Here is a 14,089-nt window from a genome sequence, read left to right on the forward strand (position 1 = left end):
TTTCAAATAATATTCGCCTCTCGTTGAGAAACCCTCTCGTTACATAATTAGTCCGATGGTGATTAAGGGGATTACACACGTAACACAGGGAAAATTGCATCCGTGTAATCTCTCCACCTTTTTCTTTTTTTTTTCCTTTTTCTTTTTTACGCGGTATTAAATCAATGGTACTTGGCGTTTTAAGTAAGCAGGGACTTGTGGGAATACGACTGATGAGGTGATTACAGGCTAATTCGCGCTACAGGCCGCGAATTTTCACCGCGTATCATTGTGCAACGGTCGTAAAATTATAAGGAAGACTAGCACCGATCTCATCGGTCGTAATGTTCTCGTTGCCTTCGGATCGTAAAACAACATCGTTTCTGTGTGCCACTGCTCCCATACCGTTTGCCAATTCTCTTTCGCAATTGATACACGGACGATTCGCCGAGGAATCGTCGAGGAATTTGCTTGGAAAAATATTAAATGTTTCGGCTCGTTTACGCTTGTCGTTACGGTAACGGATAATTAAAAACGGTTAAATCCAAGAATTTTTTAAGGACGTTGCGAAACATTTGGAAACGTTTTCGTTACATTTGGGGGAAACGGAATCGGCGTTTCACGATCGTATATACGTTTAACGACTCGCGTTTATATTGTCCAAGTTTTTAATCCTTTTACGAGCGTTACGTAAAACTGTTCTTTTCCGTGTCGTTTGCTCGCTTCCCTCGTTAGCCACGCACCACGTATACAATCGAAGACGTTCCCTCGTATCATCGAATCGGGATTTATTATCGTTTTATCATCTGAAAGACAATTAATCGAAACGTTCGTTTCCTCGAACTCGAACCAAAGTAAAAAAACTTATCTCACCTCGTATTATATAAAACAAGGAAAAAAACCATGGGAATTATTCCATTTGAAATTAATCGCTGTCCAAACGATTCCATTCATCGTCTCTCGTTCAATTCGATCGATGATTCTTCGAAATCCCCTCCCCTCTCCCCGATTTCGCGCGATCCAATCTTTCGAACTTTTTCAATTTTCAACCGGAGCCAACTCGAAGGAGATTTAATGCTATCGGTATAGCGAGCATACAAGAGCAACTCGGTGGAGAAATAGCTGGCAGGGGAGGGAGGGGCATTCTGATAAACGTTCGACTCTGGTACGTATCCGACTCGTTGGAACGAGTAATTAAATTGATTGACCGTTCCGCGACTGTACACTTTGGACTGTCCATTGTGAAGTGTGGGTCGAGCACACAAAAGAGCCGAGGGGCTTAATGCCGCCATTACCGATGCTGATGAGTCCCCTTCGTTACGCGGTAACCCGTAAATCTCGAGCAATCTCTGCTCTCGCCTCTCCTCCTCGAGGATCCTTTGTGTCCGCCTCGACGAAGCTAGCTCGCCTCCGTACAGAGCCTTATTGTTCCATCTCGGTATCGTTCTCCCTCGCGTTGAAATCGTTGACAGACTGGCGAGCAACCGGTCGAATTAATCGCGGAACGGGGAAACGATACGAGAGCAACGGTAATAAAACATCTGGACGTGAAAATACGACATGCCGCGCGCATATTTTACGCGTCATCAGTGCCACGAAACTCTATACGAGCCCCGTATAGAGTTCAAATATCCATATTGCGTCCCTTTGGCATCCCTTTAAAAAAAAAAACCAACGATGAAACAAATAAACAAACAAACGCATCTCCTCCTCAGTCCTCTCGAGGAATCGTTCCACGATTTAATCGGATCGGTTAAACAATTTTTACATTTTTCCGTGCTTCGAAACGCTGTTATTTTTTCCTCCCTCTCGTCTGGGGACGCGCGTTTTATCAATCGTGAGACGGACGATGGACTTAATCAGGGCGGGGCTCTCGCGATTTTTATAATTTTCCATCGTCCAGGTCGATGGATTATGGTCGATAAGGAAGGTCGGCCGAACGAGGACCGATGATGATCGGGGCTAATTAGATCGGCGATAATCGGCGTTGCGTGAAATTGAATGTATCGGGCGATTACGCGTGGGCCGAACCGCCACTTTGGGCCAATAAACGACATGGATTCGTGACTCGGGGATGTTCGTTTACGAGGCTCGATTCGGCATTAAAGGCAATAACGCCCACGCTCTCGGTGTCCGCCTCGGCCCGCGGTGGTCGCCGGCATTAAAGATTGCGCCTTAAAAGGAACCAGCCGTGTCTTTATCCGTGCTATTTCTTGCTCGTTCGAAGGAACAAGAAATTACGAAAGCGAGTGAACGTGCGTGCCTCTGATTTTACCCCCGGTAAAGGGGTTAAAATGTATCCGTCGCTTAGCTCAATTTTTTCCAAGAATTCGAAAAAGGTTCACGCGAGATTAAGAAAAAGAAGAGAAAAGAAAAAGAATGCGCGGATTCGAGAGCGTATCTGTACGGTATCCCGGAGAAGAATTTTTGCCCGCGGCCTGTTCGCGAGGCTCGGTTGTAAGGCGCGAAAGGCAGGACGAGGATGACCTACGACCCTTTAACGAGATGCGATCTCGTGGCTCGTTAAGGATTCGCCGGAGAATAGGCAAAAACCGTGGATTCGTTACGTGTCGAGTGCGAGAATGAAAGGGGAAGAATTACAATCGTTTCTTGCAAGCTTGTGTATACGAACTTTCTTCCCGTACCTTTTATCGGAAAATTTAAAAATAGTTTTCTTCGACGCGAGGAAAGATCGATGGAAACGTTTCGAAAGTGAAAAATTTTGTTTCACGATATTAGATATATGGAAGATTACAGAAGATGGATCATTCGAGTTGTTGTTTTACTTGGATCGAGTGAAAATTGTGAATTGGTGGGTAAAGAAGTGGGTAAATAGATATGAATAAGGGAGGGGGGAAAAAGGGATAGGAAGGTGGCGCGACAGGCGCGAGTACATATCGGGAAGGCGGGGGGGGGGGGGGGGGAGGCTAAGAAAAACTCGATCTTGCACCGGCCGTCTGTGACTCGCATGCGTGGATCGTGGACCGCGATATACACGTATTTATCCGGCTTAGGGATCGAATGCTATCGGCCGGGTCCGGCCAAGGCGGTTAAGGCCAAGGTAATTGCATTGTACGCGGTTGTTCTTTCAAACGCCAATCACCGGCGACAAAACGTTCGTCGCGGCGAGGCGAATCGCGTTTGCGGCCTGACGGCGCCGCTCTTAAACCCGATCTCCTCCCTCCCCGTCTCCCTCGCCTCGCCTCGCCTCGCCTCGCTTTATCCGCCCGTCTCACCGCTTCTGTGTATCCACCGCGTTGCGAAATTCCTCCACCTCGCAGGACTTCCTCCTTCCTTTCCAATTTCACGATTGGCCGGAGGGAAGGGGAACGGGAGGCGAGGAGGAGAAATTTTTCAATCGACCGTTCACCCTCCGCAATTCGTCCTCGATCGGTTACGAATATGGTTAAAAACCGATTAAAAACGATTTACAAGCCAATAAACCATCCCGCCGAGTTTCGTTTCGAGTCGTAACCGCGAAAATGTTACTCTCGCTTCCGCCCAGTGATTTTATGTTTTGGAGAACGTACGCCGGGGAAAAGGTTGAGAAAAATTTCTTCTGACCGTGTCGACTTTGCCTCTCTCTCTCCCTCTCTCTCTCTCGAGCAGGAGCCAGGTACGGAGTTGTGCTGTATTCTCAGACTGAAAGGGTGATTCGATCGATAGACCAATTCCTCGTCGAATTCAATTAGACGTTATCTGTTGCGAGGATTTTAGAACGATTTTAGATTTTAGAGGCCAGTTTCCATAAAACGAAGATACACCTGTGCGCGCCTTCCTATTTTCCACTGCCGGATGCTCGTAAACCATTCGAAAATAACCGTATATATGTATATATATATATATAGGCTTCTTCTCTGTTTTCGAGTAATATTCTTGTTGCTCGCTTTTGAATTCGATGCAGCAGCAGCAGCATGGTCGGTTAAAATGATTTACGGGACGAGACGAAAGTAATCATCAAAATTTCACTTTGCTCGAATGTTTTTCTTTTTTTTTTTTTTTTTTTTCTCGAACGTGGCCTCGATAGATTCGTCGCGATCGATAGGAAAGGCCACGATGAGGGGGGGCATATAAGAACCTGTAAGAAGCGTAGGCGGTCGGCGAGCCGCATCGACGTTACTTAACCACTTAGGTTACTTACGGCCGGTACTGTTATTGTCGTACGTGGTGCTAATAGATCGGCGGCTTCCATTTCTTCGCCAATAATAAATTGTCAAGCCTATCCGGCCGCGTGTCGTAAGCCTCGTAGTAGGCTCGTGCCACCCAACCGTGCGACAACTCGATCGACGTTTGATAGCCCTTTTATCTATCGACCGAGTGAAACGAGTAAGCGCACCTCCTCCATGAAATTGTATATATATTCTTCATTGTCGCGGGCAGGAATAAGGAATAATTTATAGATTCCTTGTAAATCGAAGCATACGTATACGAAACTATTTTCACTCGAATGTAACGTTCTTAATAAATAGGAAAGAAGAGAGATATCGAAGAAGTGTATCGTTTTATACTCTCGGTCAGGGAGGGATTGGCAGTTTTCATCGATCGAGAGAGCCATCCCTTACGGAAAAGGGGAACGTTCTCTTTGATCCTTTCACTATCCACCATGTCTGTGGCTCTCTGTTTAGTCTGCGCGAAATAAATAATTGATTTTTTTTTTCTTCTTTTCTTTTTTTTCTCGCCATCGTGGAACAGAAGCGTCACGAGCACGAGCAGGCGGCGAACAGTCGTAACCCGGGCTCGGCTTCGACTTCCTCCTTTCGACTCGCGGGTGAAAGTCATTGTTGTTCGCGGTTTCAATGAAGTTTAAGTAACCGACCCCGGCTCGCTCGAATATATCGTTGTATATACCTTTGCGGCGCCGAGACGCATTGTTACGCCAACGCGACGCTGCTGGGTGGGGTGGGTGTGCATTGTTTCACGGAAACGCGAAAAAAAAAGTTTCACCCCGCCGAATCCTACATCCAACCTTTTTTTTTTTTTTTTTTTTTTTTTTTTTTTTCCCACGATCCGTCTAATCACGATGTGGAGCGTGAAAAGATAAAGGGGGAAAACATCGAGCGCGTGATAAATAAGGGAAATTGTCGAGCTCGCTTCTTCTCCTCGCTCTCCTCTTTTTTATTTTTTTTTTCAACCTCGACGAATCATCGCGAAATTACACGTATCCGTGATCGCGCGCGTTACGTCTCGTTAAAATATCTTGTGCGTGCTCGATTCGCACACTCGTCTCGACGAACGGCGCCGCCGCCGATCTTTATGCACGATTAAACGAACTGCGGCCGTTCTTTTATTTTATTTTATTTTATTTTTGTTTTTTCCCCGAGAGTTAAGATGTCGTTCGAGAGGAACCGTGACGAGCCTCTCTGTCTCTCTCTCTCTCTCTCTATATATATATATCTCGATATTCCACTTTCGCGATCGTGTGGAAGGACAGGTTTCGCCCGATGATATTTAAACGTCAAAAGGAGGCCGCGAGAAACGTCAAAACGTATGTAAATGATGTTGTAAATGGGATCGCTACTCACCACGCTTGTAACGAAGGGTACGACGAGTATATTTATCATCATCCTGTTTCAAGTTGAACTTCTCTTACGACCATTATTATTACGTTATTCTGATTATTTTTTACCGTTTTGCTCGGTGATGGCCGATCACCCGCGATCGTAAAAAATCTTACGCGCGAATAATGAATTTTGGCTCCCGTTTTCGGCTATATATATAAACGTCCATTTATATATATATATATCTGTTAAACAAGACTTGAACGTTTTTATTCGTTCTCGAACATCGTTTATATGGTTTATAGGAGGTTTCGAGGACTTTTTACGATTGGCCTCGGAAGCGGTTCTCGTCATAAGTGATCCACGGTGATAAATTTGGCTTCGTATCGCAGTCGACTCACGTGCAACGCGAGAAAAAATTCTAATCGAATAATTCCCAATTGTTTTATTCTTCGATTCTTCGCAAAGTCTACCAAGTAGAACTCGGTTGCTTTGATCGATTCTTTCGAAAAATACCGATATAGTCCTCTCTGTACGAGGATCGAAATTTTTGCTAGGCGAGGCGATGTCTAATTCCGATCCAGGATGGGCAATCTCGTGACGAGTATCGGTTCGAGTTACGATCGTCTCGCGATTTAACACGAGCCCGATCGTGATTTTAACATTTATTTCGAGCACGTTCCGCTGGTGTAATCGAAGGAAACTCGTGCAGTTTAATACACCTACGGTCACGTACACACCGAGTCTGACAACACGTGCCGTGTTCTACTTGCATGATCCGTCGCGATCGCTCTCGGCCGCGCGAGATCTGCATTTAATCGCGACGTTAACTTTTACCAACTCTTTTTTTCTTTTTCACTCGCTGCACGAGAATTCGAAGGGAAGAGAGGAAGCTGAAAAATTCGACGAGAAATTAAAGGAAAAGTGGAAAGAAGATCGAGGACCACGCGATCCCCCGAGCTATCGAAGCCGAGGAAAGGAGACGAAAGACTTATTCTTATTCTTCAGTAAGAGACAACATTGCCGCCTGTTTCAATTCGGCCAATTCGTTAAATTTAATCAACAGGAGGGATCTTTCTTCTTTTTTTAATTGATCGATTCGAGCAAGCACGCGGCGCTAATCAGCCGTCAAAACGGTGGTAATAACTGGAGCGGCAAAGAGAGCAGGCAATTATTATTAATTACAGCGTGCAGCCGGGGGAAGATTGACAGGTTCCATATTTAAACTGAAATCCCCCCTTCCCGTTATGTAATCGCGCGAGCCGGCCAGCTTCCATTTACACGTACACACGCACACACGTGTGTACGTGTGCCACGCTGACAACACGTGCCACACTTGCGCCGCATGATTTGCGTTACGTGCTGCAGGCGCTAAGATTTGCCTTTTCAGTGTATGCGGGCCGCTCCGTGGTTGCTCTCCCTCGCTTTCGTGTCTGCAAATAGGAGGCCGCCTCAAACTTTCACCCGCCGTGCCAGGGGGAAAAAAATCCCCGTGCTGGTGGGGATTCCCGTAAAAATCTTCCTTTTTTCTCCCCCATTTTCGACGGACGAAGGAGGTAAAGTGAAGAAAAGAAGGGAGAAGGGTTAGAGAGAGACTTGAACTCTAACGAATATTTTCGTTATCCGTATAGCTATGATATGAATTTAACATACTCAAATTCCCGTAAAAATCTTCCTTTTTTCTCCCCCATTTTTGACAGACGAAGGTAAAGTGAAAAAAAGAAGGGGGAAGGGTTTAGAAAGACTTGAGCTCTAACGAATATTTTCGTTATCCGTATAGCTATGATATGAATTTAACATATTCAAATTCTCATAGAAATCTTCCTTTNTTTTTCTCCCCCATTTTCGATAGACGTAAAGTGAAGAAAAGAAGGGAGAAGAGTTTAGAGTTAGACTTGAGCTCTAACGAATATTTTCGTTATCCGTATGACATGAATTTAACATACTCAAATTCCCGTAGAAATCTTCCTTTTTTCTCCCCCTTTTTCGACAGACGAAGGTAAAGTGAAGAAAAGAAGAGGGAAGAGTTTAGAAAGAGACTTGAGCTCTAACGAATATTTTCGTTATCCGTATGACATGAATTGAATTTAACATACCCAAATTAATTACCTTTTCCCCTTCTCCATCACATTTCGAAATTTGTAATTAAGTCGGGCCGGCACGCGTACATACGCTCGAGTCGTCGTCTAATTGCTCGTCCCTCCTCTTCCTCTCGCGCTCGAAATAAGTCGATGTGTAACGCAACCGCGGTTGGATAATTGGCCACAACGATTGTACCTCTGCGTGCTAAATTCTCCCTTTACTTGCCGGAGACAGAGAATCGCTCCTCCCCCCTTCGCGTCAATCCTCCCTCCAGATACGCCGTGCAACCACACACTTTAATTATCCTCTACGACGAGGCGCGTGCGCGTCATCCTTCGCGACAAACTACATACAAGGGCCACTTCGATCATTCGCCCAATGCGAGGCGAGAAATTTATTGAAATTGACCGAGTGCGAGGCCCTCTCCATCCAACTCGAACAATTGTTCAGAAAAAGATGGCGTCCTCGAGTCGACCGATTTCACCGGATAACGAGGAAAAACGCGAGGAGAAAAAGGAGAAAAGAATCCTAACCCTACCGTAAACTACCGAGTACACGCGTATAAAGAGCAGAGCTTGGAGATTACTCGTTTCGACGAATATAATTATTGGCCGATTATTTGAACACGCGAAACGCGGTCCAATCCCTTAGGGATCCCATCCTATTACCGTGATACACGATTATACCCTTCTTGTTGCGTCAACCGCATCCTATGATTTACAATCGAGGAGGAAGGAGGAGGAGGAGAGAGGACCCGCTTCGCTTCCTCTCTTTTCTCTCTCTTCGTTTTACGAGCGAACACAGTTTGTGACAACAAACGATGCCCTTTTCTTTTCATCTTTCAACTTTTAATACCGTCTGATTTATCACGGCGTCCTCGTGGGCGGTTGGGTCGAAAGGAAAGAGGCGATCGTGCGGTTTGCTCGATCGGAGGAGGAAAAGGAGGCGCATCGAGGGGAAAGCGAGACGGCGCGTTCGTAAAGGTATTCGAAAACGTGACGCGCCACGGTCTTTTGATTCGAGACGCGCGCCAAGGATATAGGGAGGAGGAGGAGGAGGAGGAGGAGGAGGAACAATTCGCTTCCGCGAACGAATTCCTCTGTCTCCTCTGCGAGGAGATTCGCGCGAGACACGGCGGCGGATTGTTACGAGAGATGATGCTGCCAACCTCTCGCGTGAATCACGCGGTGTGTGTGCGCGCGTGTGTACACGCGAGGCGGGTAGCGGTAGTGTGGCCGGCCGAGAATAAACACGGACAATATTGGTATAATATGTAGATCTAAGCGTGTACGTGGGTCGTCGGTAATGCCCTCGTAAATCAAGCCCCCCATTGTTTTCCCTCATTGAACGACGGTGCCGTGGTTCGTTCGCCGCACGGTAGTCTCCTCGCATTCCATATTTCTGTTCGAGGGGAATCGGCAGCGCGAGCGATTTCACGGGATTGTTCTCCTCGCGCCGCGAGAATCGATCGTCCACGCGTGGATTAATCGTTGATTCACGGTGTTAAATTGATCGACGAGTGAAACGCCGAGAATCGGGACGGAGGTGAGAGAGAGAGAGAGAGAGAGAGAGAGAGAGAGAGAGAGAGAGAGAGATATGGGTCGTGGAGAAAAGAATCGAGTTCATCAACGAGCTTTTCTCTATCTCTCTCTCTCTCTCTTCAAAGATGTTCGAGAGAACCGAGGCCGAGATTTACGACAAGAATTTCACGGAGGACGTGTATATATATATATATATATACACACACGTGTTCTCGCGATCGGGACATCGGTTTCAAGAATCGAAAAGGCAGAGAATGTTGGGAAGGAGGGGGAGGCGCGAAGATTGGGGGCGAGATCGGATTAACGGGGATTGCCCTTTCGAAGCCGGGCGTCCGTGGGGCTCTCTCGGTAATCAGCCCGGTTCCGCGATTAATGTTATAAATATTCCGCTAATGCCCGTTCCGTTACGCAACCGTTTCACCTCCTTATTGCTAGCAGCTGCATATGGAGAACGGCCACTCTCGCTGCTACTCTCGTCCGTCGATGATTTCATACGTTACTCGCTTGCTTCGAACCAACAGCCCCACCTGGCCTCGCCCCCACGAGGGGCTGACAGAGGAGACGATCGAGTATCTTCACTTTTATCTCCATTCTCTCTCTCTCTTTCGATCGCCATTAAACGCGCGTGGCGTGGGAAAATGGATCGGCTCGCGTTTATAAACGCGTATGGTTCATAATTAAGGGAAGGCTGCCTCTCTCTCTCTCTCTCTCTCGAGCGCTCGTTAATTAATAGGAATTTTTCCAAGGTTTTTTTTTATTATAGAAAAGAAGGAGGAGGAGGAGGAGGAGAGCTCGTTTGCATTTAATCGCGGGTTATTTCATCGAGCGAGACGTTTTCCCGTTACTTTGTATTTCGGGGGAGGATATACCGGGGGTATAATAATACGATATATAACGCGATCCCTGAAATTGAATTTTATCGATTTTCAAATAATCGGGAATAAAAGCGTTCTTCCCGATATCCACCGGATCGAGAATGGTTATAATCGATTTGTTGCGGAGCACGAGCGGCGTGTGCTATATTTGGATCGTTAATATCCGTGTCCAAAGGAGTTGATTCAATTTCAAGCCGCCGCAATCTCGCCGCATTACGGAAAATAGGGAGAAATCTAGCGGCGAAAGTAAACGTAACATCGGCAGCGAGGTTACCGTTGCAACTGGCCACGTAATAATGCAATGTGTAATAATAATAATAATAAAAATAATAATAATAACAATAATAATAACAATAATAATAATAATAATAATAATAATAAGAGGATAATATCGGTGCGCCGAAGAAGAATACCGGCAGAACGTATACGCAATGCCGCGCGTATTTTCACCCCGACGCCTTATCCATTCTTATGGAGGGACGATCGAATTTTCTGTTCAACTTTGAAACACGAAAGGACGAATCGGGCGGAGGATCGAACGCCACGGGTCGATAAGATAAGATCGATCAATTTGATTCTTGAATTCGTTACGTAAAGAAAGCTGTTTACCTAATTTCTGACGTTTTTACTTAATTTTATAGGAAGGGTGGGGAGGATTGCGCAACGACGTTATCTCACGTTATTCCTCCTCGTATCGAGATAATAATAGTCGAGGTAGACGGTCCCGAGATGTTGCGCGTCGTAAAAGATAACACTCGATTTTCTTTACCTATCGACGCTCGTACTACAAGCTTTCAGATCTCGAGTTTACGTAAGATTTCTAAGAGATCCGCGGTGTCATAAATGTAAAATGTGTACACCGTCTCGATCGTAGAGTGAACGTAAGAGAAAGCGAGAGGATGGGCCGAGGAAGAAAATTCGAACGACTATTCGAGCGTCGTTTTATCCGATCAAAATGCACGAACCTTGTCTCGCAAATGTTCGATCGAGTTCGACAGAAAAATTTGCGCAATCTTTATACCCGTGTATATATATTTCTCTCGTTTCGGAATTCGCTTCGGAGAAGCGATTTAACGTTGACACCGCCGACCGCCGAGATGCCATCTTAATTATTCCACGAGGGGCCTATCACCGTTCCACGCCGACCTTTTCTTTCTTTCGTTTCCACTCGAAATGACTGGTATAATTGATCCATTAGAGCGCCCCTGCTGTTTCCCGGCCGCCGCTACGCCGCCGTGGCCGCTTAATCGTGTCGCAGAATGCAATTCCGCGAGGTGTTCGCATCGATTCGCGTCGGCGCCGCCGGAAAATTGCCGCCCGACAACAGCAGTCGCGTTTCCATCGGCAGCAAGCCGCGTTCATATTCGAGATCGCGGTCGAATATGAACGCGCTTCGACGACGACGACGACGTTTTTCCAAAGGGAGGGGAGGGGGGAAAGAGATAAAAAGGAAGGAAAATATCGCGTGGTCGTAAAACTAAACGGAATGCGCCGTTGCAATTTTTATACTCGTTACGCTGATCGAGCGATAAAAAATTTCATACCGCGTTGGATATATGGATGGCCTAACGGAAGTTGCTTTATCGGCTCGTTTCATCGAAATACCTTTTGTCTCGATAAAAACTTGGCTTTTCTGCCTCTACCGCGTAAAAAGATGGATGGCCGGACATTCGTCGATTTGATCATATTTTAATGCGATATTGGAATACGCGCACGCACAGTTCGAAGTGGATGCGTGTATGTATATACGCTCACAGTATGTATATGTATATATATATATATGGAATCAAGAATTTTCGTAGGACATCAGGAAATCGAAATCGTAACCTCCTTCCTTCCATTGTTCTCCCCGGCTAATTTTCTGCGAAGAGCAATTTGGTTGTTTCCAAGGGGGCCCATTACGATTGGTATATAATAGCGTCTCATCAACCGGCTGACCGCCTATCACCTTTACCTTCGTTTTGTCTAATTACAGGTCACGTTTATTGTTTCAGGATGAGAGCGAGCTCTCGAGCAAGCGGTGGGCCAGCGCGCCCCGCCGCCCGGACAGCCCCTGCGTCCTGGGGGCACCAACGTCTAGGGAGGTACGTCGGCTTTTCTTACATTCCCCTCTCCCTCTAATTACGATTACTGTTCCCTTTACATCCCCAAAGCTCGAACAATAATATGATACAATCGACAAGTCAATAACAAGATGGATGATGGTATTAAATCCATCGTCGTGTAGTAATTAATCTGTGAATCAGAATTAACAGAAACGTTTACTCGAAACGTAATTTAATTCGAATCAGCTAAGTTTGCGAGTCTCGTTTCTTTTTTTCTTTCTTTTGTCCATCCTCGTCTCGAGGTTAGAAATTTTCTCGAATCTGATGAACGTCGACTCATCGCGCGACTAATTACCTACCCCTCCTCTGTGCTCGTGTTCTCTCTCACGAGCGTATACCTACGCGACCTTCTCTTGGCGTTGCCATTACGCCCGAGTTCGTAGCCACGTTCGCCGTCGCGTGTAGCCTCCTCGACCTTCCCACGGCACGGTGCGTCCGTCCAATTTTTTTCCACTCCGCTCTCCACTTTCCGGTATCTCCATTTGTTTACGCGGCTGGAGGAGGGGGAGGTTGCTGGATCACGATCGACGGTATCGAATCGCGGGAAGCGCGTGTCGATTGGCCGCGAATGGAAACCCGCTCGACTCCGCTCGCTACGTGATGGCACCCGAATCGTGATGCCGGCCTCGTGTGTCGGCCTCCGGCAACAACACCATCTTATGTATATATATATATATATATATGCGTGTGTGTGTGTATGCGTATGTGGGCTACTAATAGGGCTACGTCAAGGTTGTTAGCAAGAACCGCGGTATGTCGGCACGTCACTCCCGGAAGGACGATTAGCGGCGTGCAATCGCGAGTCGAGGTGTCGATTTAGGTACAAGGTGATCGTACAAGGACTTGGAGCGCGCCAACGAACCTCGCTCAGGGATACCTCGACGCTTTCTTGCGCCAATTTCGTTGGAATTGCGAACGAAGTTTCGTTCCGATTTTTCACCCATCCCTTGTCGAAGATTTCGATATCGAACCCCATCTGTCGATAAAATCGCCGTTGCGATTTCTCCTCTTCTACTAATTCCGACGAAGCGACTCCGCGTAACCGACCCGCGGCGTGGAACGTATTAACCTCTCTCCTCCACCGAGAAAGAGAAGCCCTGGGGCGAGGTAAGGGTGGAATTTAACGAGTCCTCGAATCAAAGGGAATTATTTCCGTTGATCTAAAGCGTCGTTACGTCGGGATGGAAAATCGCCTCGGAGGTTAGATTACTGGAGGGTGGAAAGGGTTGGAGGAGAAAGGATCGCGAAGAACGCGTGTAAGAAGAGAGAGAGAGAGAGAATATCGATAGACGAGGCGCGCAATAAGCGCGAAGGAGGATGATGGCCTTATTCGTACGGGTACGTGGCGCCACCCACAGGGTCGGGCTCTGTGATGGGTGTGACTCGTGTTGGTATTCGCGATGCATATTGCTACGTGGCGCGGTAACGCGGAGAATACGAGAACCGCCTTCCCGCGAAAGATAGTAGTGGTGTTTGACCGGGGGCTACGCGTCCGTCTAACCGGTGGCTCGTAAATGCGCGCACGCGGTCGTGATTAGACCGGGAGACAATGGCCCGTAGCACGCGTGCTCGCAGGCGCATTGTGCGTTTTTTAAACGCGTCCACTCCGATGCCGTTTATTTGCATACCGGCATAAGTTGGGAGCCCCGTGGTCGTGGTCGGGAACACTCGGTAACAGTAATCGTTTGAAACGGGCTGTCGCGTACCATCTGCCGCGGCGACAACGTTTCTAAACCCGTGCTTGTTGTACGTACGTAGCGGAGGCCCCGTGAATGTCTCGCGTTAAATCCTTGTTGCCTGAGAAATCGCGATTTGATGGTGAATGCCTGGCCTGTCGTCGAGGTAGCAGTAAAACTGTGGCTTCTTCTTCTTCTTCTTCTTCTTCTTCTTCTTCTTCTTCTTCTTCTTCTTCCTCTTCCTCTTCTTCTTCGTCTTCTCGTGAAAGGCGGCATCGAGGCCAGCCGTGCGTGGAATATGCTCGCGCCCGATACACCTGTGTACACCGAGCG

General features: G+C 47.1%; 1 protein-coding gene across 3 annotated transcripts in view; it reads left to right on the forward strand.

Moving 5' to 3' along the window:
* The window catches only part of LOC122721088 (Krueppel-like factor 3), a 241,667-nt gene that overhangs the window by 52,777 nt on the left and 174,801 nt on the right, over positions 1-14,089 (forward strand). For all 3 annotated transcript variants that reach the window (XM_043948348.1, XM_043948346.1, XM_043948347.1), the window contains exon 2: positions 11,970-12,059. In XM_043948348.1, the coding sequence (XP_043804283.1) occupies positions 11,970-12,059 (90 nt within the window). The remainder of the gene's footprint in view (positions 1-11,969; positions 12,060-14,089) is intronic.

This window comes from Apis laboriosa, unplaced genomic scaffold (assembly GCF_014066325.1).
Source record: "Apis laboriosa isolate Shangri-la unplaced genomic scaffold, ASM1406632v1 scaffold13_cov153, whole genome shotgun sequence".
In the NCBI taxonomy this organism is placed as follows: Eukaryota; Metazoa; Arthropoda; class Insecta; order Hymenoptera; family Apidae; genus Apis; species Apis laboriosa.